The sequence below is a fragment of the Kogia breviceps genome, chromosome 2, assembly GCF_026419965.1.
Source record: "Kogia breviceps isolate mKogBre1 chromosome 2, mKogBre1 haplotype 1, whole genome shotgun sequence".
NCBI classification, from domain to species: domain Eukaryota; kingdom Metazoa; phylum Chordata; class Mammalia; order Artiodactyla; family Physeteridae; genus Kogia; species Kogia breviceps.
The window spans coordinates 24,443,373-24,468,484 of record NC_081311.1 but is presented as its reverse complement, the minus strand read 5'-3'; the positions used below and the strand labels follow the sequence as shown (position 1 = coordinate 24,468,484).

At 43.2% G+C, this 25,112-nt stretch overlaps 1 protein-coding gene across 1 annotated transcript in view; it reads left to right on the top strand.

Annotated features, from left to right (window-relative positions):
• Window positions 1–25,112, top strand: part of SORCS3 (sortilin related VPS10 domain containing receptor 3) — a 592,231-nt gene that overhangs the window by 174,966 nt on the left and 392,153 nt on the right. Inside the window, exon 2 of the mRNA XM_059052766.2 lies at window positions 7,804–7,871. Coding sequence (XP_058908749.1) covers window positions 7,804–7,871 — 68 coding nt within the window. The remainder of the gene's footprint in view (window positions 1–7,803; window positions 7,872–25,112) is intronic.

The window sequence follows — 25,112 nt, the reverse complement described above, 5'->3', positions numbered from 1 at the left end:
CACACACATTCACTGTGCCAATTCTGAGAGGTTGAAGCACATACTGCTTTCCCTCCTCGTTCCCCGATCTCTCAGTGCTGAAACACCCCAGCTTTCGATCCTTATCTCTCTACTCTTTCCACACTCCATCTCCCGGTGACCTAACCTAGTCTCATGTCTTTAAATCCCAACTAATCACTGACAACTCCCAAATTGATATTTTTTAGCCTAGACTCTCTGCCCTGAACTCCAGACTCATTTATCCAGCTGTTTGACTTCTCCACTTGAATTCTCTTAGGCATCTCAAACTTAATGTCCAAAGCTAAACTTCTCAGCTTTCCTCCCAACCTCCTTCTCCTTCAGTTTCCATCTCATAAAATGGCAACTCTATGCTTCTAATTACTTAGTCCCAAACTCTGAGGGTCATTTTGGACTATTCTCTTTCCTTCACGCCCTATAGCCAATTTGTCAGCAAATCTTCTTGACTCTGCCTTCAAAATATCTTCAGATCATGTTTCTTTTCCTGTCCACAGCTGTTGCTCTGGTCTACCCCGTACCATGTTTCACCTGGATGATTACAACAGGATGCTAGTTCACTTTTGTCTCCTCGATGCCTCTCTCAACACAGTAACCAGAAGCACCCTGTGAAAACTTAAGTCCTCTAGTAAAATCCTCCAGTAGCTTCTCATCTCACTCAGTAAGAGCCAGGGTCCTTACAGACCTTCACAAGTCCCAGCAAGGTCTAAGCCTCCCTGAATTTCCTGGACCTCATCTCCTACTACTCTCCCTGTCTCTCAGCTCCATCCTCATTGGCCTCCTTGCTGTTTCTTGAATATGTCAGGCACATTCCTGCCTCAGGATCTTTGCATTTGCCTTTTCCTCTGCCTGTAATGTTTATTACCCAGATAGCCACATGGCTTCATCCCTTACCTCATTCAGGGTTTTGCTTGAGTGTCAGTTTTTCATAGCGAACTTGCCTAGGCTCCTTTTATACTGTTTCAGCCTGCATAGCCCTGGACCACACCTGCATATGAGCACTTGCTCTAAGTGCTAATATGTCCATCATCTGACCCACCATCGTCTGACTACTATGTCACTTACCTGCTTATGCGTTTGTTTATCTCCCTTGCCAGAATATAAACTCTATGAGGGCAGAGAAGCTGGTTTGTTGTTTTCACTGCTGAATCCATAACACTTGGCCACGAGGAAGCATTCCATACATATTTGCTTAGTGAATGAATGAAAAAATTATGAGGACCGGAAATTGGGTGATCCAGTGGACTGCAACACATGTCAGAGGACTTGATGTTTGTCTCGCTAAGTGTGTGATGAGGGTGGACTCAGGGGTCATGCTGAGGTTCTATCTTGAACCACAGAGTTGATGATCTGCCCTTTAAAAAAAAATAGGGAAAGGGATAACCGTTTTGTGAAATCGCATGCAATGGAACAAGATGACAAAGTTGATATTTCTTGTACAATTCCTTGCCCTATTCCTCGTTCTCTCAGCTAGATTGTAAACTCATGGTGGGCAGGGAACACCATTTATGTTATTCTGAACTTGGCATACACCTAGCACAGTTCTGGATACCCAGTTGGTGCCCAGACATTGTTAGACTGGGGATCAGTTGGGCTGTGGACTGTAAATATTCAGTTTCTGTCCCCTGGGGGGAGTGCCTCATGAAGTGGGAGGAGGGCTCCCAAATTCAGACTCTGCTGAGACTGAAAAATGCACTTTTGTGTACACTCCCCGAGGAGTATGTTTTAGCAGCCTTACTGTGTTACCACTGTCAATCACTGTCGGTAAAGAAGGCCACCGTCCATATTCCAATTGGCTGGAAACAAAGAACTATCAGGTAGGGGCAGGAATGAGGTGGTGAGAGGTGAGGGGGACCTGGAGGGGACATGCATAGAACCCCATGGATTTAAAGGTACCAAGGTTTCAGGAAGGTTTAATGAACTAAAGTAATTTTCCTTCCGAGTAAAATTTTACAGGCACTAAAGGTCCCTATTTCACTGAATGTGCTCACGGGCGAGAGCGTCCCAGTGATTTATGAATTTTCAGATTATGCGTTATCCTTTCAGAGGACAGGAATCCCCTGGGGCTTTCTGCTTTGCTTCTAAAGCTGAAGCTGAGTGCAGGAGCCCAGTGAATATACCGGGTCTGATTTGCAGCCTGCTGTGTTGCAGCTGGGGTCTAGAATGGGTGGGTATTTTTCAGAAGGAGCTTAGCAACGCTAGGATCTGAAATCCCCCTCACCCCATCAAATAAGGATGACTTGCAACCCTTGTCTCCTGAAGGATAATTATCATACTAATCACTCACATTTGCATAGTACAGCTTCTAAAGCAGGTCAGCTTTCCTTATTTGATTCAAATCAAAAATCCTGTGAGGCTGGCAGGGGAGGGAGAATCATTATCCCCATTTTAGGAAACTGGAACAGATACTGAAAATGTAAGTAAGTTGCTCAGGCTCCCCCAGTAGCATATGGTGAGATTGGGTTTTGAGTGCAGCCCTCTAGTTGCAAGTGCTCTGTTCTTTCCATGCTGCCAGGCGAGCCCCATCCAGGAGGCAGACGGCTGGACCCAATGGGTCCCGTCTTCATGAAATGTAAATTCTTCCTAAAGAAGGTTATACATTAAGGGAGAGTATAGATTGCATGAAGACAGGAGCCATTTCTCTTTTGATCACTTTATCGCCAAGGATCCTATGCTGTGTTTGGCATGAGGCCGAAATAGCAGAATGAACGGGCAAGGGGATGTGACAAATAAAGACATTAGTTACTGGCATTGTGTGTGTCTAAAGATCAGGCAGTTAGCTGAGGGCTGGCCTGAGCATCTGGGGGCAGCAGAAGACATTAGATGCCTGGGGACAAGAAGACTGGAGGTGGATGGTCAGCAAGGGCAGCGCCAATGGATTTTGTAAGAGGCCAGCCATGTCCCTTATTGTCACCTAATTATATGAGTCCCTTATTACAATATAGTCCCTTAATATATATATATATAATACATATAATATGTGTGTGTGTGTATATATATATATGAACACACAGTAAGCCTTTTGTTATAATATAGTCATCTAATATACAATATATTGATATTATGTATGTAATATAAATATTACATGTTATATGTTTATACATAGTCAGTCTCTTGTTATAATATAGTCCCTCATTATCACCTTCTTCACTCTTATAAAACTCTTTGTCAATCCATAGTTGACTACAGGCTGGGCTTCCTCTGTCCTTCCTGCACGATTCCATTGTCCTTTGTGCCTTCTTTCTCACCTTGGCACAAACTGACTGTGTGTCCAAGTGGTTGGTGTCCCCATGACACTGCACTCAACACATGACTGTTCTAGCCCCTAATGGCCTATTCTGCTCTACCTCTGTGCTGTTTCTTGTAACTGAAATGGCACCCTTCTGCCCTGCTTTTTTTCTAGCTATTTTGGTCCAACTAAAATATGAAGGAAAGAAAGACAGGGAGGGAGGGAGGGATAAAGAGAGAGGCCAGACAGGCAAGGGAGTAAGCTCCATTTCTCTATCTCCAAATTCTTCATACTTCAAGTTTTGGCTCATATAATCTTTCCTTCATGAAGACTTTGCTGACCACATTTTCTGGACTTAATTACTTCCTCCTTTCACCTCTTAACTCACATTATCTGTACCTCTCAGATACACTTATCATCTCATCCCTTCTTTTACTCTCATTCATTTATAATTCATTCAGTGGACCTTGTATAGCACCTGCCATGTGTCGGGTGTTGTGCTAGGCATTGGGGGTGCAGAGTTGAATGAGACCTGATTTTTGACCTCAAAGAGGTCACAGTCTAACAGACAAGACAGACGTTTGGAGAAGTCACATTAATCCAGTTTGATAAAAGCTATAAGAGATGTATGAACAAATGCTCTTCCAGAGAATATGTCTGATGCCAATTTACGGTTATATGGGCCTATACATAGGAGCTTTTATATATGTGGCTTTACTACTCTGTGTGTGCGCCTGTATGTGTATAGCTTATATTAAGAGAGAAGTGCTCTTTACTCATGAATAATTCCAATTTATTTTCATTTCTCCTGCTGTCTAAAATCCTCCTAGGATTTGTAGCCTGTTGGTCAAAAAGAAACTTTTTGACAAAGCTTATTTGACAAACCTGGATCTCCCAACAGTTTGTCTAGTTATTTCCTCATTACACATCTCTGTTGCCTATTTCTTTCTCCAAGAACAAAGAAAACAAAAGTTACCTTCACCCCTGGGCCTTGAGCTCTGGATGTTTCCCTGATTCCCAGAGTTTAGCAGGTGTCTTTCTAATTCACAGAAGAGGAGCTCAGTAAATATTTGTGGAATTCATGATTGAGTGATAAACTCCTTGAGAGCAAGGATGTGCCCTCCTCTCAGTTTGCCTGCTCATTGCCTTGCACACGAAAAGCTCCCATGAACATTTGCTGAATGGAGGAGCATTGCATTAGAGCGGAACAAGCATGGTGGAGTCTCATAGCCCTGGGTGGGAATGCTGGCTCTGTCTCTTGCTAGTTGTGTGCTTCGGGGAGCAAATTGCTTAACTCTTAGGACTCGCTTTCCTCATCTGTAAAATGCAGATGCTCTATTACATCTGCTCAGCCTCAGAAGTGTGTTGTGAGGATTGAGAAGCACCCAGTGTAGTATTTAGCACATAGTAAGGGTTCAATTAATGTTTGGTCCCTGCTTTTCCTTCTTTGAATTTGACTGCCAGCTCTTATCTGGGGGTATCTGCTGGAGAGGAGTCAAGTCAGGCTTTGCTGTGGCTCCCAGGGTAGCTCCTCCATCCTTCCTGCATGCCTCATCTATCCGCTGGTGATTCTTTGGTCACACTCACATCTTCTCCTTCTGATCTGAGTCCTTGCCCAGCAGCCTGGGGCTTGTTAGTGGGTTTACTGCATCTGCTTTCAGTTTTCTGCCCTGGTAATCCCTTCTTTTTGGTGGCCTTTGGAAGGCTCTGAATGGTGAGAGAAGCCAGAGGTTGACAGGCTTTCTTTCGATCTTGGTTTTCTTTGCTAGGCACAGAATATCTTAAGGCTAAAGGTTACATTATCAAGCCTTCATAACTTTATTATTGTCCTTCTATGCTGGCTCCAGGGGAAAGGTAGCTTCCAGCCCCAATTCTCAGTGTTTGGACCTTTCCTCTGGGGAATGTTGGGATGATTTTGCGGAGACATCTTCCTTATGCACCTCCTATGGCCTGCTTTCTTTGGAAAATCCACTCAATTTAAAGGCAAAGATGCTTTTAGAGATCAGGATTCCACCATAGTGGGAGGGTGGTGTCAACTGCCGCGTGGAGTTGGGAGAGGAGTCATGGTGTGATGGAGTCTTTCTCAAAGCGTGGTCCTCTAATAGCCACAGGAAGGTTTCTGGACTCTCCCCAGGATCCACCAAGTCAAACTTGCTGGGAATGGGACCAGGGAATCTGCATTTAGCAGGCTCCCCAGTGACTGTTAGTCTCCAACTCTGCTCATGGAATGGGAGGAACTGTGCCCTGGGCACTTGCTCAAGGCCACACATTGTTGGGACTTGAACTTGAGTCATTTCCTCTCTCTGTGTCTCAGTTTCCTCATCTGTAAAATGAAGGTAATAGACTAGATTAACACCATCCCCTTCTGAAGACTATGCTTTACTGCTGAAACACCATTATCTTTCATTGACTCAAAAATGATGATTTGATTTGAGAAGATGGAAGGAAGGAGAGTGATCCAAGCCCTGGGTAAGGAGACACAGACACATGAGAAGGGCTTTGCATTTTTGAGGGGTTTTCCAGACCCAGCTGTTTGTTAGACAATCAGTTAAGTGACCTCTAACCCCCAACATCTCTTGCTTCTTTCTTTGTGGGCTTTGCACTTTTTTGAGATTGTTTGATGTCCCTGAAGGCTTGATGTTGGGAGACAGTGAAGTAGTCTTACTTGCTCCTGCAGATTCTAGATGGGTGTTCGGATCTGTTTCAAGAAGAGCATAGCTTTGAGTTTCTTTGTCTAGATTTTGGGATGGTCTGCACATAGGTACCCATGTTTTTACATAGGGCCTGTGAAAGAATGACTTTGTCAATGAAAGAAGTAAAATGAAGAGAAGTTTGGTGTGTACGTATGTGTATGTGTATGTGTTTGTATTAATTTAACAAATAGGAATTATCGGCACATTGCTAACTGTTTGATTGGAGAAGGTTTGGATAAGTCTTGTCTTCATTAGCCCCTGAATTTAACAAATGAGGAAACTCGCTATTAATGGGAGAGGCATGGACCACTGAGTGACCATGGAGAACAATGCTTTGCAGAGGATACACGCTCCTTGCAGTTGTGCTATGCTAATAGGACAGACAACTTGTTACCTTGGTACCTATTCTCCTGTTCTACAAATAGCCATGTCATTGATGTTCTTCTTGACTTGGCTGTTTCTTGCCAACCTACTACTCCCCGTCACAGGACACAATCTGAGAGAAGACATAAGAATCCACCAGTCACGGCCCTGCAGAGAAATTGAATGTTGCAAGTCCACTTTTCCAGGGATTCTCTTTGACACACAATATATCATATCCTGGCCTCTAATTTTTTCTTAGTTTACATGAAAGAGGTGGAAATGGTACTGACTGACCCCATGGGGTGCTGGATGAGAATAAATCTCCAAGTGAGTGTTTTGTCATTGGTTAAATGCCATAAAAACATTCAATATAATGGCTGATTATTTTTCTTTCATCTTAAATGGATACCTAGAATGGGAAAGTCCCATCTTGGTAGCAGAAATTCATTATCTCGGAAAGAGTTTAATGGGTGCTGTGCAAATGAACTGGAGGAAGTTAAATTGTGGAAGGCGAAGGAGCTGAGAAAAGTGAAATGAGTTGTGCATTAAATTTAGATAAACACAATTATGTGTAACTGGATTATCATGCGTGCAGGCAGACACTGTATATTAGGCACCTGTGTTTTGATTAAAATCGATTCAGGTGCATGCGCTTAGCATCCTGATAGATATGGGGTTGTGCCTAAGCCACTGTCTGGGCGCACGAGGCGTAGGCAGGGAAACATCTGAGGTCCGGGTTCCCAGCTGGAGAAGTTAAAAGGGCCTGGGACCAGCCCGGCCAATGGAAGATCATTTCAGAAAACTGCTAACCCTATTACAGGCTGTCCAGCTCTTTGACACATACAGCTTCCTTCTGGGTTTCTTAGGTTCAGCTGGAGTCACGAAAGTGGTCCTGGAGTCCAGTGGAGTCTAATGACCTGCTTACTCCATGGGTGGGACATGGTAGAAGGCAGATGGCATCAGAGACTGTTGGGGACTGGGCTTGCCTGTCATTCAAGTTTTTATGGCTGTGAGGCCCTGTGATGGGAACACAAAATCTCTTTGAACCTCTCTGTAGACACAGAATCAGGCCCAGTTCTTAGCCTCTTACGTCTACATCTGTAAGTCAAAGTCATCTCCAGATCAAAGGCAAGCCCATCCTCTGATCTCTGGGTGGCCATACGTGTGAACAGAGCCAGCTGGCCTGTGCCTGACCTTGAAGGAGGACAGATGTGGAGAAACAACTGTCTGTACCCAGTCAATTCCTGTTGACATGTTTTATTTCAAATGCAAAGCATTGTTGGGATTAAAATAAATGCTACCAGTTACGGGGGAGCATTAAATTAATAATTACTTTCCCCTTGCTTGATCCTATAATACCCTTCAACTCCACAGATACATTCTAAGTCCTCCACTGGGTGATTTGAGATGCACTGTATATTGTTACACAGACTAAAGTCGGCTTCCTTTTCTCCCCTCCCCTTTTGTTCTTCTCCTCTGCCCTCCTCCTTACCCACCTCTCAGGTTATACTTATCCTGACGAAGCTGTATGACTTCAACCTGGGAAGCGTGACAGAGAGCTCACTTTGGAGGTAAGTGGGTTAGAGATTCTTACCTGGCTACTCGGGTTCGGCTCACGTGACGAATGCCAGCTAAGCAGTTGGAGAGCATGTTTTGAAAGGAGCAGAAGATGGTCCTCCTCCTGGATGCCCTCTTTAATGCCCTGGGTGGCACTGATGGCCTCCGTCTGCAGATTCCTTAGCACTCTGCTGATCTCCCGTGGGGTCTGTCACAGATTCTCCCTGGCAACTGTGGTTGCTTCTGCGTTCCTGCAGTGTCTCCTTTGACTGGATAAACACACATGTGGGTAGAGAGATCAGAGCATGCCTGGGAAAAGTGGAGGCCGTGGATAAGGGAGCGTGCTGCAGGAGGGATGCTGGCCTTGGCGTGAGTCTCGGCCCAAGGACTCTTTCTTGTCCTTTGTGCCTGTGAGATGCTGTGATTCTTGAGAAGCCCATGATTCTGGGAATAGACACATGTGGGAATCAGGCCCGTGTGATGACATGTGTGTTCCCAAGCCTCCGTGGGCTTCTGCATCCATAAAATAATATTTAAAAATATATTTTACAACTGTACTGGTGTAAAGACAAATATATTAATATTGTGTATTTGTTTTCAGCCTAAAATATTCATTTTTTGGTTTGTGGCTTAAAAAGAAACGACAGCATTTTTGTGAACGCTAGGCTCGGTGTCCATGTGCCTGCAGGGTAAATCGGCCCCGACGACGGAAGGCTGGGACAGGGAGGTGGATGTGGGCGGATTAAGTCAGAGAGGGCTTTCACGAAGCCGGGAACCCCGCGGTTTCTCTGGCTAGGGGACTCCGCACACTCACTCTTCCATATACCTCCTCACATGCAAGTTCACGGTCACCTCCACGCTGCTGGCAGTCACACAGGACACCAGCAAGTTTCATCAGCCACTCTGAGTCAGCGCTTCGTGCTCTGTGCTTATTACCTCCATGGGCCTCAAGAGGGCTGTGTATCCATTCCATTTGCTGTGCGACTCGTAAACACTGGGGAGAACAGTGTCACAAAAGGCTATTCACTTGGCTGTGTCTTCATCCCAGAGCCAGTCCTGAGGGTCTGCTGGGGTTTTGGAGCAGGGGGGTCTGGGCCGTGAGTATCCGCATGCCTGGCTGCTTCTTCATCTGATCTGTTTGCGGAGAATCAGCCAGACCCTCTCTCCCGGGGAGAGGAGCAGTCACAGCATCTATTAAATATTTAGGGTTAATTCTCATATCGATGGAGGCCTGCCTCCATTTGCACAGGATGCCCAAAACCTAATTTTGCTGCTCAGTGAAAACTGGCAGAGGTGTAAGTAACCAGGTGCCTCCCGTAGATGAAAGCATGCCTGTTTCCACTCACGTGGGACTCCTGGGGACTTACAGCCTCAGAAACCATCCTTTGAGGCCCTGTCACAGAGATATGGTGGTGATCCTTTAAGCCTGACTCCAGTGTCGTCTGCTTGGTGCAAATAATGAAACAAACCAGAAAAGCCCATGCTTACGGGGCTTCCCTGGTGGCGCAGTGGTTGAGAGTCCGCCTGCCGATGCAGGGGACGCGGGTTCGCGCCCCGGTCCGGGAGGATCCCACATGCCGCGGAGCGGCTGGGCCCGTGAGCCATGGCCGCTGAGCCTGCGCGTCCGGAGCCTGTGCTCCGCAACGGGAGAGGCCACAGCAGTGAGAGGCCCGTGTACCGCAAAAAAAAAAAAAAAAAAAAAAAAAAAGCCCCTGCTTACAATGGGAAACAGCTGTACCTGGCAGCCCATGTTATAGGAAAGGTTTGCTAGTTTTAAAGGTGGACCAGGCAAAACCATGGGGCTGAAGCCAGGTGCTTAACGCCCGTAAGTGACAGAGCATGTGCCCCACAGTCATAAGAGCCAGTGTATTCACTAGGGTGTGTCAAGGACAGAAGATGGCCAAGTGGCCCTAAGGGCACCCTGATGTCCCATTGCCGGGATTCAAATCCCAGCTTGTCCACCCAAAGAGCTCTGTGGCTTTGGGCACTTTACCTAACCTCTCTGGATCAGCTTGCCAGGGCTGCCGTAATCAAGGACCACAGGCTGGGTGGCTTCAAACAGCAGAAGTGTATTCTCTCGCAGTCTGGAGGCCAGAAGTCTGAAATCAGACTTTTAGGGCCACCCTCCTTCTGGGGGCTCTAAGGAGAACCCTCCGTTGCCTCTTCCTGCTTCTGGTGTCTGTCGGTGTTCCTTGGGGCTGCATTACTCCACTCTGTGCCTTTATCATCTTATCCTCTGTGTCTGTGTCTTCTCCCCTTCTGTCCCTTAGAAGAACACTTGCCATTGGAGTTAGGGCCCAGCCGGATAATCCAGGATGCTCTCCTTTCCAGATCCTTACATCTGCAAAGACACTTTTTCGAAGGTGGTCCCATTGCAAGTTTTGGGGGTGAGGACATATTTGGAACGGGGGCTGCCCGTTCAACCTACTTCACTCTCTTAAGTCTCAATTTCCCTGAATGTAAATTGGAGATATAGTACAGATCCTACCTTTGCTCCTGCCACAGTGTCCTTGCTGTTACTTGAACCAGCCAGCCTCTTCCCCGGATCCCTTACACTCAGCTTTTTCCTGGGTCTGAGCTCTCTTCTTCCAGGGAGCAGGGCACGCCCTCACTTCCCTCCTCTCTGCTCACCTCATCAGTGAGGCCTTTGCCTGAGGACTTGGCATTCCATCACTTGGCTGCATTTTCCTCCTTAGTACCTATCACCCTCTGGCTGCTAAATATTTACTTATTGATTTATTTATAGTCTACTTACACCCAGTAACATCTAAGCTTGTAGAGAGAGATAATTTTTCCATTTTGATTCAGTGCTGTATCCTCAACACCTAGGACAGCATCTGGCACACAGGAGGTACTTGATAAATGTTTGCTTGATGAATAAATTCATGGATGGGTTGCAAGGATTAAATGAAATATTAAATGTACAAACATTTAGGACAGTTACCCACATGTGGGAAGTGCTCAGTTAATTATAATAATTAATGATTATTATAACCCTGTGTGTTTGTATAGTTTTGTTTGTAAGGATCCACTAATGCCGGGAACTGTGGGATGGAAATTGTAGGGCAACCAAAGGGATGTATTGTGCGCCATCTGGGAATTAGTAATTAGCACAGATCTTTGGGGGGATGGCAGGGGATAGGGAGGGGAGAAGAGTGATTTATAATGTTGTTCCTTCTGCTGACTGGGGGGAATTGGAATAGCAATGGCTACCTAGTCAAAGACATTCTTTGTACAGAAGATTCTCTGAGCTGGGTTCTAGAATGATGGGCAGGATGCAATCTGGCAAACGGAAAGTGGAAAAATGGGAACATATGTCTATGTATAGCTGGTTCACTTTGTTATACAGCAGAAACTAACACACCGCTGTAAAGCAATCATACTCCAATAAAGATGTTAAAAAAAAAAAAATGCCCCTTGCACAGGGCAAAGTCCAGGCAAGGTTGGGCTGCAGGAGATAAGGCGCCCGGGAAGGAGGCACGGGAGCGGCTGGGTGTTGGACCAGGTAGGGAGGGTGGGCGGACTCATCGAGTTCACAGAAGGGGTCAAATCAAAGGCAGTTACTCAGAGCAGAGATTATCGATAACAGAGTATACATGGTGTGACCTTTCAGGACTTTGAAAAAAAGTGGTGGATATTATAGGCTTTCCCTCTGGATAAATGTTATGTGGATGTATTTTTGTGTTGTGATTCAGAGGGTTCACAGGTCTGATAAAGCCCAGCTTAGGAAGCCCTGCAGAGGGTGTGGTTGAGGAAAGGGACTGCTCCTAAACTTGGTGGGAATTATCCAACTTCCTGGGGCCTCACAGGGTGACTTCTTCCTTTTTATTGTCTTCCCTACTCATCCCCTAAAGCTCTGTGCCCTTGTCCTCTTTTGCGTATTGCTAATGATGTATTTTACAGTTAGAGCCTAGAGCACTCTGGTCTTCCTTACTAATACAGTGAGCAGAGAAAAGAAACGAAATGCAACACACACCCTTTCATTTTTGTGATCCAGTCCAACATGCCTAGCCAAGTTGAAATTGAATTTGGTGATTCTTCTTCAATTTTCTGTACAGCACAGGCGCCCGGAGCGGCAGCTGTCATTGCAAGACGACGCTCCCTGCCAGGTTACAGTATGACATAATTATTTGTCTCACTGAATTAAGAATTGAAAAGCCATCTACTTCTAAATAGACAAAAGACTGTTTAAAGGCATTCTACACTGTAGCAGTAGCGTGTGCCCTTGTGACCCTCTTTCTGGAACTGCTAGGTGCCAATATACTGGGGGTGGTCAACATTTTTTCTCTCCACCCACACAAGGATGGTTGCGTAAATTGGTCACTTAGCACAACTGTCTGTTGGCATCCTTTCGTCAAAGGACATTTTACATATAGGCTGTCAAGCTCGTAGAATGAATGAGTTTGGGGACTGACTTTTTAAAAAGACCCAGGGCTTCGCTTTCAGGGTGTTTTCAGTCTACAGTGTGTCAAGCCTGGAGGCTGTCCACCCATCCAGAGTGATACTGGAGACCGACTCTATTAGATTTTATAGAAGCCTGACCCAAGGAGGAGAGATGAGTCAAGGTTGGAAGGCTCAGCATCCATCAGTTTCCTCCTATTCAAAGTATTTAAAAGTGCAAACTCTGGGACTGATGTCCTGGGTCCAAGTCCACACTCCTCCACTGAGCCACTAAGTGACCCTGAACACGTTTCTTCGCCTCTCTGTGCCTCCGTTTCCTTATCTGTACAATGAGGGTTATACTCGCACCTACCACGTAAAGTGGTGAGGCTTCATGGAAATAAAATATGTAAACTGCCTAGAAAAGTACCTGACATGCAGCGCCCATGTGGGAAATGCTCAAGGAGAGTTCGTTGTCATCATATGATCCATGAGTAATTGAGCTGCTTCTCTCTGCTAGTTCCTTTACCTGAGCGGTCTTGTTCTATCTTTTGCAAGAAACTTGCGTGTCGGATATCACTGGCCCCAATTTACAGATGGGAACATTGAACATTACAGAGGTTAAATGACTTGCCCCGGATCACGGAGCTAACAGGTAGGGGGATCCTACTGACTCTTGAGCCTGTGCTCCATTCTACCCTGTGTGCTGTGTCGGATGTTGGGAGAGAGTGGATTTATGGACTCCTTCAGAATAAGAGATCTTTTTTTTTTTTTTTAATGGGTAGTAGAATGGGATGACATGGAAAGTGGGAGAGGGAGAAATTCCCAGAGTGGGAAAATTGCTCTAGAGTGGTTGGGCTGGGATTTCGACTTTTCGGCTAAAACATTCCTTCTGCAATTGAGATGGATGCTCTCTAGTTCAACACTGTCTGATTAGAAATATATGGGAGCCACATAATTTTCCAGCAGTCAATAATGTGAAAAGAAACAGTGGAGATTAATTTTATTAATAAATTTCCTTTAACTGAGTTAAATAGAACTAGCATTTCAATAGACAATCAATAAAAATAATTAATGGGCTATTTTGCCTTAGATTTTTTGTTTTTTTTTTTTGTAGTAAGTCTTTGAAATCCAATGTGTATTTCACACTTAAGGGCATATCTCAATTTGGGCCAGTCACATCTTGAGTGTTTAATGCTAGTTAAATATGGCTAGTGGATACCATAATACCCAGTGGAGGTCTAATAACCTGTCTCTCACATATTTTCAGTTCATTTGGGGGGGACGGTAACTTTTTTCACCATAGGAATGCATATCTGTTTTATCAAAGAACAATAGGTAAAAAATTCCACCTGTTCTGGAAGGCAATTATTTCATAATGTTATGGTACTGGGAATATGTGCAGTGTCAAAGGCTGACCTGATCCATATTAAAACCCGGATAATCTAAAAGGAAAGGAGGACTGTGGAAATCTGTCCACAGAAATAGAAGAGGCACCACAAGAACTTTTAGGTCTCTGAACTGTGATTCTTGGTAATTCTGAAATAATCATGGCTGTGGACCCTAGAATCAAAGAGACTTAGGGTGAGAAAGGATCATAGCAAACGTTCTCTTTGAGCCCCAGAACCTTATTGTTTCAGAGATAAGGATGTGAGTTCAGGGAGAGGAAGACACTTTGCCTGAGTTTCCTGGATCAGAAGTCTGAGATTAATAAGAGTGCACCCTGGCTCCTGCTGGCTCCTGATCTCCTTCTGGAAACTCACACATCCCCTAAATGGGAACCCTGGAACTGGATAGAGACAGCCCTCTTCTATTTTAAAATTGAATTATAGTTGATTTATGATGTGTTAAATTCTAATGTACAGCAAAGTGACTCAGTTATACATATATATGCATCCTTTTTCATATTCTTTTCTATTATGGTTAATCACAGGATATTGAATATAGTTACCTGTGCCATACAGTAGGTCCTTGTTGTTTATCCATTCCATATATAATAGTTTGCATCTGCTAACCCCAAATCCCACTCCACCCCTCTCCCACCCCTCCTCCCCCTTGGCAACCACAAGTCTGTTCTCTAAGTCTGTGAGTCTGTTTAGAGATAGCCCTCTTCTTCACGTCTCCTCCATTCCCAACTGCAAATAGGCCATTGTCGTATGGTGTACAGACACCATGGGGCTCAACGGCTGGGTCACGCTCTCTCTCATTTCTGTGACAGCGGCACGTGGCACATGCTTTGGTGCCATCTTCATGTCCCTTTGCACGTATGGGTGTGTGCATCTCTGCCGAGTTTGGTGGCATTCGTGGTCCTTAATTTGGGAGCAAGGGCGCCACTTTTCTTTGAATGTGGTACCTATGAAAAGGTTGATTAATCCACTGCTTGAGGTTTTTGAGTCTTTAGTTTAGAACATAAGTCACGGTGGGGACTAGCAGATCGCTTCTTGGACTCAGTTCTATATGTCTTAAACATTAACACTTAGACTGATAAACAAACACATTGCCCTCCCCTCAAAAAGTTGTTTTTAAGGTCTCATTTTCTGGAGGTAGATGAGCTGGCAAGCGATCCCTAGCATTAGTCTTCAGTAAAGGTCTGTGAGAGGCCAACTTCTGATCAGGTGTGATGTCTCCACATGAGCTTTCCCCTGGAATTTCTACTGGATTGGGGTCCTCACAGAGCTAAATGAATTTGCAGTTGTCTTGGTGTAAGAGGAACCAGGAATCCTTTACAGTGGATGGTACCCCTGCATTTCTACGTTACCTCAGTTCCCTCCCTCCCCTCTTGCTCCATTTCACCCACCCCCAGCCTGGCAGTGTGGGAGACATTCTGCTTTTGGAAAAGCAGCGAGGCTTCTCAGACACTGCTCCTGTATGCCTGGCCTCAGGACCTGCAGCGCAAGGGGGTTTCAGTTCGAGGGGTTGTTCCTGGTTAGGGTGTTTACGTGCCCACTTCCTGGTCACATCCTCCTGGATACCGTCCCTGACCCTCCTCCCTGGATTGGGTGCCTCTCCTCTGCTTACCACTGCTGTCTCATCCTTACACTGTGTTGTTCATTTGTTCCCAGCCTGGGAGCCTCTCGAGGGCAGGGATCACGTGCTCTTCCTGTTTCTGGATCTACACTGCCCAGCATTCGGGGAGCACTAAATAAAGGCTAAAAGAACTGAACTGAAGTACCAATAGCCCCGAACCAGCCCCAGCCCCAGCCCCAGCCCCGTCTTGTCCTGTTGCTTTCCATGTATTGAGTTGTCTATCCCCCTGCCACTAGGGAATCCTGTAACTTTTCATCTGGTTTGCAAGCTGTTGTCTGGACCATTTATTTCCTCCTCTAATTGTTCTGTCAGTGACCTTTCTGGGAGACCTTTGGATTTATTAATTTTTTTGTTTGCCAAGAAAACCCTGATAATAATTGCTAAGACTTCCCAGGAGTTATTAGTTTACAAATTTTAATGACATTCATGATTTATTTATGTGCTTCCCTCCCTCTACAGCTGTTCACCCCAATTCCTTAGTGGAATTCCTGCTGAATCGGAGTGAATTAATGGAAACAAAACTGCAGATTGGAATGACATTTTTTTTTTCTAGGCTGTTAATTAAAAGCTTTCCATCCTATTCACTGGGCTCTTCGTATGTGAGGTCCCGAAGGCTGGGCAGGTACAGGCTGTGAAATCCTCCCTGTAGAACTGGGGCCTTTGTCTGTTTGCTTTCAGTGGTAATTAATCTGGTGAAAACTCCTGAATTGGTCACAGAGCATTCAGCTGAACAGATATTAACTGAGCATTCATTATGTAAGCAGTCCTGTGCTCATTGCTGGGTGATGCCGAATAAGTATGTCATGATTGCTGTCCTCGAGGAATGTTTAGTTCGGTTGAAAGGTAAGATTAATGCAGATAGGAAACAATGTCAGGCATATGCAAGTATATATATATGTATATGTAAAACATATTGCATTCTGTGATGAGTGGCCCTACTGTAGAAATACTTATATTTTTATTATTATCACACCTCATTCCGTGAGAGTGCAGAGCAATTCTAGGAATGAATTAGAGAAATGATCAATGTGTCTCATGTATTGTGTTTTGCTGTTTAATATAAAACATCTTATTTCTCCATTAGGGTGTGAAACTTCTCAGAGGAAAGACTGTTTCATACGAGAACTAGTAGTTTCCGTAATTCTCAGAAACACCTGGTAACAGATGGGATTAAGTATGTGTAGTGGTTAAAGAAGTGGGTCCTGAATTCAAATTGCCTGGATGTGAATCCCAGATCTACTGCTTGCTAACTGTACCACCTTAAGCAGTGTTTTCATTTCTGTAAGCTTTGGTTTATTTATCGATATAGTGCGATGATAGTAAGACCTATCTCATGGAAGCTTTGTGAGGATTCAGTGAGATAACGCATGGAATGCAAAATGCCTACTATCTAGTTAGTACTTAATGTAATAATTATTTTTTGCTCGTAGGCTCATATCCTCCTAGCCCAGCAGCTTCCACCAGCCTCCTGAGGACAGTGATACATTTCTATTGAGAGAATGTTCTGGAGTCTTCTCCTTTTTTTTTTTTAAATTAATTTTTATTGGAGTATAGTTGCTTTACAATGTTGTGTTAGTTTCTACTGTACAGCAAAGTGAATCAGCTATATGTATACATATATCCTCTCTTTTTTGGATTTCTTTCCCATTTAGGTCACCACAGAGCATTGAGTAGAGTTCCCTGTGCTATACAGTAGGTTCTTATTAGTTATCTATTTTATACATAGTATCAATAGTATCAATCCCAGTCTCCCAATTCATCCCACCAGCCCCTTCCTCCTGGTATCCATACGTTTGTTCTCTATGTCTGTGTCTCTATTTCTGCTTTGCAAATAAAATGATCTACACCATTTTTCTAGATTCCACATATATGCGTTAATATATGATATTTGTTTTACTCTTTCTGACTTACTTCACTCTGTATGACAGTCTCTCGGTCCATCCACGTCTCTACAGATGACCCAATATTATTCCTTTTTATGGCTGAGTAATATTCCATTGTATATACGTACCACATCTTCTTTATCCAATTCCTCTGTTGATAGACATTTAGGTTGCTTCCATGTCCTGGCTATTGTAAATAGTGCTGCATTGAACATTGGGGTGCATGTGTCTTTTGGAATTTTGGTTTTCTCAGGGTATATGCCCAGTAGTGGGATTGCTGGGCCATATGGTAGTTCTATTTTTAGTTTTTTAAGGAACCTCCATACTCTTCTCCATAGTGGCTGTATCAATTTACATTCCTACCCACAGGGCCAGAGGGTTCTCTTTTCTCCACACCCTCTGCAGCATTTATTGTTTGTAGATTTTTTGATGATGGCCATTCTGACCAGTGTGAGGTGATACGTCATTGTAGTTTTGATTTGCATTTCTCTAATACTTAGTGATGTTGAACATCTTTTCATGTGTTTGTTGGCCATCTGTTTGTCTTCTCCTTTAGATACTCATCTGTGCTTGGCAAAAGGGAAAGGTTAATATATTTCTTGGTTTTTCTACATCAGCTGCAGCTGCTGCTAATTTTGGGTGTAAGATGCCAAGCACAATCTGATTTAAGTTCCCCTAACACAGTGTTGAGTTAACTCATCCATTGCTGGTTATTTTCTTTTTAATGCAGGTATTGGGGGAGGTAAGCCCATTGAAGAGCTTTGTTCTTCCCAAGTAATTAACATGGAAGGCAGGGTGGGGTCATCCATGTTTCTCAGATTTGGTGTAGCCTCAGAATTACTTGTGGATTTTGTTAAAAATCTAGATTCTTGGCCCCTAACCAAGAGATTCCAATTTGGTAAGGCTGGGTGTTACTCAGGATGTATACTTTTAAAAGCTCTGTGGTTGGTTCTGATTTTCAGGTAAGATTGGGAGCCACTGAGCTCAGAGGAAGCTTGGGTTCTAGGCCCATCTCACTTGCTAATTAATCGAATTACTCATGCCATCCTTCTGTTTCCTCATAAAGGTTTTTGATGAAGTGATCTCAAATCCCTTTCAACTCCAAGTCCACAGATGCTACCAACCTGGAAAGTCAAACAGGGAACACACACAGGAGTTATGGTGCCCAACAGATACCTTTTATGAGCTAACAGCCCCACTTGTGAGAACGTCCACCCTCCTTAAGGAAAACTAACGAGCTGTTTGTTCATGGATGGATAGTAGCCAGTGGGCAGGTGCCAGCCAGACACCTGGCTTTCCTAACTACTTAATTTCAATTCATTAAACATAAAGAGCAGCATTCAATCTATGAAACCCTTTGCTCCCCCAAAAAATAGAATGAGAAAGGAGTTTGCCCTAAATATTGAGACCTCAGACATCTTACTTTGCTGGAGAATAGAGCAACATGAACACTGGAGAAACAGATCTGGTTTACAGATTTAATGTTTTCCTATTTATTGTGGGAAAGAGGTTTCTTTTTTATGGCCTAGTCTTTTTTCTTCCACCCTGACATGTATAAATCTTGATTTTTGTCCAGTGGCTGAGAGAACATAATACTTTCGTATGGATTGTGTCTGTTGATTGTTATTTTATATTGTTTTCCCTTCCTTCCAAATGCTGTGTCATTTTATCACAATCACAAATAACCCAACCATTTGGAGAAGGGGTGTGAAATTCTGCCCATCCCTCTCCACACCCCGAGTTCCCTCTCATTTTCTCGGTAGTAGATTCATTAGCCTTCTAATGAAGTTAATAAGTAAACAGGATCAGACAGTTCCTTCTAAAATAACATTTATAGGGCTTCCCTGGTGACGCAGTGCTTGGGGGTCCACCTGCCGATGCAGGGGACACAGGTTCGTGCCCCGGTCCAGGAAGATCCCACATGCCGCTGAGCGGCTGGGCCTGTGAGCCATGGCCGCTGGGCCTGCGCGTCCGGAGCCTGTGCTCCACAACCGGAGAGGCCACAGCAGTGAGAGGCCCAGGTACCGCAAAAAAAAAAAAAAAACAAAAAAAACCCCAAAAAACACATTTATAAATGGATGCATTTCCTGACTCTTTAAGGTAAAGCCTTAATTTATTTCCCTTCCAGATGTCCACATGTGTAAAACTATGTTAGGTGAGCCCCTGGACTGTGGTTTGAAGCCAAAAAAAGAGGGAAAAATTTCAATTCACACCGAGCCTGTCTATTTCCAAGTTTACAGGAGAGTGGATTTTTACATACTCCATTCCTGCTTATATATATAATGACTATAAAGATTAGGTAGCCAAGCTTTCATAGTTACTTTATCATCCCTTGGTGGCCAGTTACTTTATTGGACATAGACTGTAAATGTCATTAGAAGGCTTTTGGCAACTTCTCCATGAAGACTGCTATCTAGACTTCTTTTTTTTTTTTTTTCCGGTACACGGGCCTCTCACTGCTGTGGCCTCTCGCGTTGCGGAGCACAGGCTCCGGACGCGCAGGCTCAGTGGCCATGGCTCACGGGCCCAGCCGCTCCACGGCATGTGGGATCTTCCCGGACCGGGGCACAAACCCGTGTCCCCTGCATCGGCAGGCGGACTCTCAACCACTGCGCCACCAGGGAAGCCCATCTAGACTTTATTTGGGGAGCCATAAACTGGTAAAAAGGCCTCTTCTTTTTTTTTTTTTTTAAAGGCCTCTTCTTAATGTTACATGTCTGTTACGTTTCTTTTCAGAAATCACTGAACTTATAAAGGAAATATTTCACAGCTTACTTTTGCTTCCAAATGGTTTGTGCCCAAGTTAAAGCTAAAGTCAAGTATTAAAAGGCAATACATAGAGCTTATCTTTTAAAAGATATTCCTTTCAGTGGCACTAATGTCTTAAATTGGTATAATATTTGTAGTCATTGCCCACATGAAGTATGGCATGTCTCATATTTCTAGGAGGAATGGGAGGCCTGTGTAATGAAACATTCCATTTTACAGATGGATAAACTGATTTTTTTTTTTTTAAACTGATTTCTTGAGTAGGTTGGTGGTTGGTGATTTCAGATCTGGTGCCCAGATCTAGGTATCCCAATTCTCAGCAGTTTCATGCTCTTGCTCATACATTAGTAATCAGTCTTTCCTGGCCTTTCCAGCTCAGCAACCATTTATATTTCATAAGAGATCTATGGCCAAGGGACTACTTTGGGGACCAGGAATGGGTTTCCTTGGATATTTGTCTAAGTGATTTTCAATTGTGGTGGATCATGAGACTCATCAGGGAAATATAAGAAAAGTGAGTTTCCTGGGCCTTATTCCAAACCTACTGAATCAATTTCTGGGATCAAGATCTAGGAACTTATGGTTTTAAAGAGCTCCCCACTTGATTTTGATATAACCGCTGACCTAAGAGACTTCATGGCCATTTTTGTTTCTGAAAGGTCCATGAAAACTTATTTTGGGGAATCTTCCCCTCAGTATGGCACCTGGCCCTCTTACCCATTTTCCCTGTGGCTGCCTCAGAATGACAAGCACAGTCATTCATGCAGAAATACATAGTTGCACCCTCATCATCTTCATAAATGACAACCATAAACGTTATGAATTGGAATGAGCTCTGGCACTTATTAATTAGCTCACATTCTGTCAGCATCAGGCTTATTTAATTGGGCAATTAACATTGATTTTAGATAATGGTGCCACAGGAGAATGGTCATAAGGTTCTGGTCTCCATGGAGTTGTGTTGAGATCAACTCTATGAAGTTGAGTTTTTAGCTGGAAAGCTAGGCTTCCTGAAGATCGAAGAGCACAACATATGGGGAATGGTTTTCAGATGACTTTGGAAGGCTTTCTGTTCGTAGTTTTTGGTTGCAAGCAACAGAAATCATCACTAACTTGGGCGCCATATAGGATTCATTGGAAGGATACTGGTATAACTCAACATTTGGAGGAAGAGATAATAAGAAAACCTTCCCTCTTACTGCTGCTTTTGCTTCATTCCATAAGTTTTGATATGTTGTGTTTTCATTTGTCTTGAGACATGTTCTAATCTCACTTTTGCTTTATTCATTGACCCATTGGTTGTTTAATTGTTTAATTGGTGTGTATTGTTTAATTTTCATGTATTTGCAAATTTTTCAGCTTTCCTTTTGTTATTGGTTTCTTGTTTCATTCCATTGTTGTAGGGTGGAATTGTTCTGTGTATGTCTGTTGGGTTCATTTGGTCTATAGTGTAGTTCAAGTCTGCTGTTTCATTATTGATTTTGTCTGGATAATCTGTCTGTTATTGAAAGTGGGTCTTTGAAATTGTGTCCTATTTTTGCATTACTATCTATTTATCCCTTCAGACCTGTTCATGTGGCTTTATATATTTAGGCACTCTGATGTCGAGTGCATATATATTTATAATTTTTATATCTTCCTATTGAATTGACTCTTTTATGTAATTATGTAATGATCTTCTTTTTCTCTTGTGACAGTTTTGACTGATATAAATTTAGCCACCCCTGCTCTGTTTTTGTTATCATTTGCATGGAATATCTTTTTCCATACCTTCACATTCACCTTATATGTGTCCTTAAATCTAAAGTCAATCTCTTGCAGATAGCATAAGTTAGATCTTGTTTCTTTACTTTTTAAAAAAATTTATTCAGCTACTGCATATCTTTCTGTTGATGAGTTTAATCCATTTAAATTTAAAGTAACTATTGATAAGTAAAGAGTCACTTTTGCCATTTTGTTAATGGTTTTCTGTCTGTTTTGTAGTTCTTTTGTTCTTCTCTTCCTCTCTTGCTGTCTTCTTTTCTCATTTGATAATTATTTGTAGTGATATACTTGGATTATTTTGTCTTTATCTTTTTGTTTCCATTCTAGGTTTTTTCCTTTGTGGTTAGCATTAAGTTTGCATTAAACTTTTTATAGTTATAACAGGCTATTTTAAGCTGATAACAACTTAACAATCACATACAAAAACTCTACACTTTTACTTTCTTCCCCAACACTTTGTTTTTGATGTCAGAATTTACTTGTTTGTATATCATGTAGCCATTACCAAATTTGGAGGTTATAGCTGTGTTTTGGAAAGATGTGTTTAGAAAGGGTGATTTAGTGTGGGGAAAGAAATTGTAGGCAGGGAGGATCAGTTCTGAGACTGTTGTGACATTCTTATTGCTTTTTACCTCTATCTATCCATCCATCCATCTATCCATATGTGTCTTTGCTTCTATGTTTATTTGCCTACCTTTGTAGAATGTCCAATGATCTAATGTTATTTAATGGGTCAGGAATGAGGAAGGCAGGAAGCTGAAATTCAAACTTGCTTGAGGGAAACCAGAAACTTCCTTGTCATCTCCCTGAATCTCTGACTGGCTCTCTGGTATATAAACATGAATTCTATACCACTGAAGTTGAGGTGTGATGACTAGCTCACCAAGTCAGACCTGGTGAAGGGGCATCAGGAACCAGGCATGCTTTACTGGCTTACTATACTCAAAGGTCAACCTTTAGCATTCTGGAAGCGTGGGGCAGAGGACAAAGGAAGTGATTGACTTCCTAAGATTATTCCGTTTCATTCCTTGCTGTGGGGATATGGAAGACAGGATTGTAACAATGCAAACTGGAAAGAATTTGGAATTGGAGCAAGTTCTGATTTACTCTGATACTATGATACCTTCTGTTGGCATTCCCTTTAAACACACCTGCCTGAATTCTCTAGGGTATCAGAATTGAGATGTTGTATAAGATTTTGTCTGGCCAGCAAGGAAGATACAATAAGTTTCCTAAGCTTCTAAGTTTTTTCTTTTTTTGCATATTTAAATTTTTATGCAATAATTTCACTAATAAAAAATGAAGAGTACTATAAAAAAGTAGCCACCATCTTAATCCTGTTTAAAACCATTGTTAAGTTTCAATATATATATATCTATACATTTTTTACCTATACAATTTTACATAATTGTGACTCTTGTATAAACAATTTTGTTTCTTATTTTCATATAATATTTTACTAAGCATTTTTCTATGTTATTCAAAATATTTTACAAACATAATTTTAATCTTTGCATAATAGTGTATTGTATTGCTGTTCTGTAATTTACTTAACTATATTCATTCCTCTATTTTTAGAGATTTAGATTGTCTTACAGTTTTTCACTATTTAAAAATGTTTCCATGAATCTCTAGATACATAAATCTTTGTTTTTGTCTGAATTTTATATTATTTTCTTAGGATAGACTTCTAGAGGAGAAATTTTAAGACTCAGCATACTTATTCAGTTGGTTATGAAAAGGTGCGTTTCTGCAACTCTTATGCTGGGAAGGACATCTCTGAAATTTAAAGAGAAAAGTTATCACAGTTTCCACTGTGTATATATGTGTGTGGTATGTGAATACTGCACACATGCATTTATATGCTTTAGGGTCATAGTATACCTAAAATTATCATAAAATTATTGGAATAAGACTTGGGTAATGAGATTCTGGAAAATGATGTATCTCCAAGAAGAACATACATGTCCCCTGCTGAGTGAGCATACGCAGGCCCATCTGAACTGATAAAATGAAAACAATAGCAATCACGTCAATACTAGTAGCTAACACCATTGTAAAGCAATTATACTCCAATAAAGATGTTAAAAAAAAATAGTAGCTGCTCACACTTACTGAGCACTAACTATGTGTCAGGCACTGATTGAAGTGCTTTACATATGTTTTTACTCAGCTTTATGAAAAATAAGTTAGGTAAAGACTGCTGTCATCCCCATTTTACAGCTGAGGAACCTCAGGGCCAGAGAGTTCAGATGACTTTCCCAAGGCCATGCACTTAGTAGGTAGTACAGCTGGAATTTGGATCCAGACGCTTGGATCCTAGAGCCTGTGCACTTAATCCTACGCTAGACAGTCAGGAAGGGACTGTCTAGAGTCCCTAGGAAGACCTGACTGAGGTTGGAAGTTGTTATCGGAGTTTCAGCCAGTCTAAGGTTTATAATGCTCTTCGTGCAAGACCTTGGTGCAAGACTCATGTGGAGGAAGGAGAGTACAGGAAATTCCTACCGGATGATACCCATGGCTCCTCCAACCCAGGGCATGATCTGTGATGGAAGCTTCAAGGGTAGGAGCATGGGAGGGTCTAGTCTCTTCCTTTCTGTAAAGGTTTGGAATAGGGCTCATCTCCTCCACAATTCTCTTAATAACCCCCGAGGGACTTGTCGAGCAGAAGCTTACCTGTTCTGTACCTGTCTTACCTGTTACCTGTACCAACTTGCCTGTAGGTTCTTGAGAATCACTGTACAGAGAGGTTAAAAGCACAGACTCTAGTGTATACTGCCTGGGTTCGAATTTCAGCTCTGCCACTTCCCAGCTGTGAGCTTTGGGCAGTGACTTCTATGGGCCCCACTTCAGCATTTCTGGAGTAGGAGTGATGACAGTACCTACCTCACTGGGAGGCTGAGAGATGCTCTGAGTTACTAGTGGTAACGTGTTTGGAAGAGTGCTGGCGCACAGCACATGTGCTTTGTGAGTGTTTGCTTCAGTTTCTGGACTGCTCTGCCTTTTGCCCTAATCCCTCGAGGCTCCAGTCCAGTCTCCTGCCTGCCAGGACTTATTCCTTTGTTTCCCAGACACAGTCGGCAGATACTTGTGGAGCGCTCCCACATGCTAGATCCCACGGTGGGAGGGGGGGCAAACAGGCCCGCTGCCTGCTCCTTTCCTGCTTCCCTCCAGTGTGGAGGCTCAAGGACCCAGGACTCTCCAGAGTGGGTGAGAGAAAGTGTGGGCTCCATGAGGCAGTGAGAGGGCAGGAGCTCCCCCAGCAGAGGACTGTGGAGGGCTTTCCTGGGTGTATTCATTTCCTAGGGCCTCTTTAACAAATACCACGGACTAGGTGGTTTAAACCACAGAACTTTATTGCCTCGCAGTTCTGGAGGCTGGAGGTCTAAGATCAAGGTGTTGGCAGGGTTGGTTCCTTCTGAGGGCTTTGAG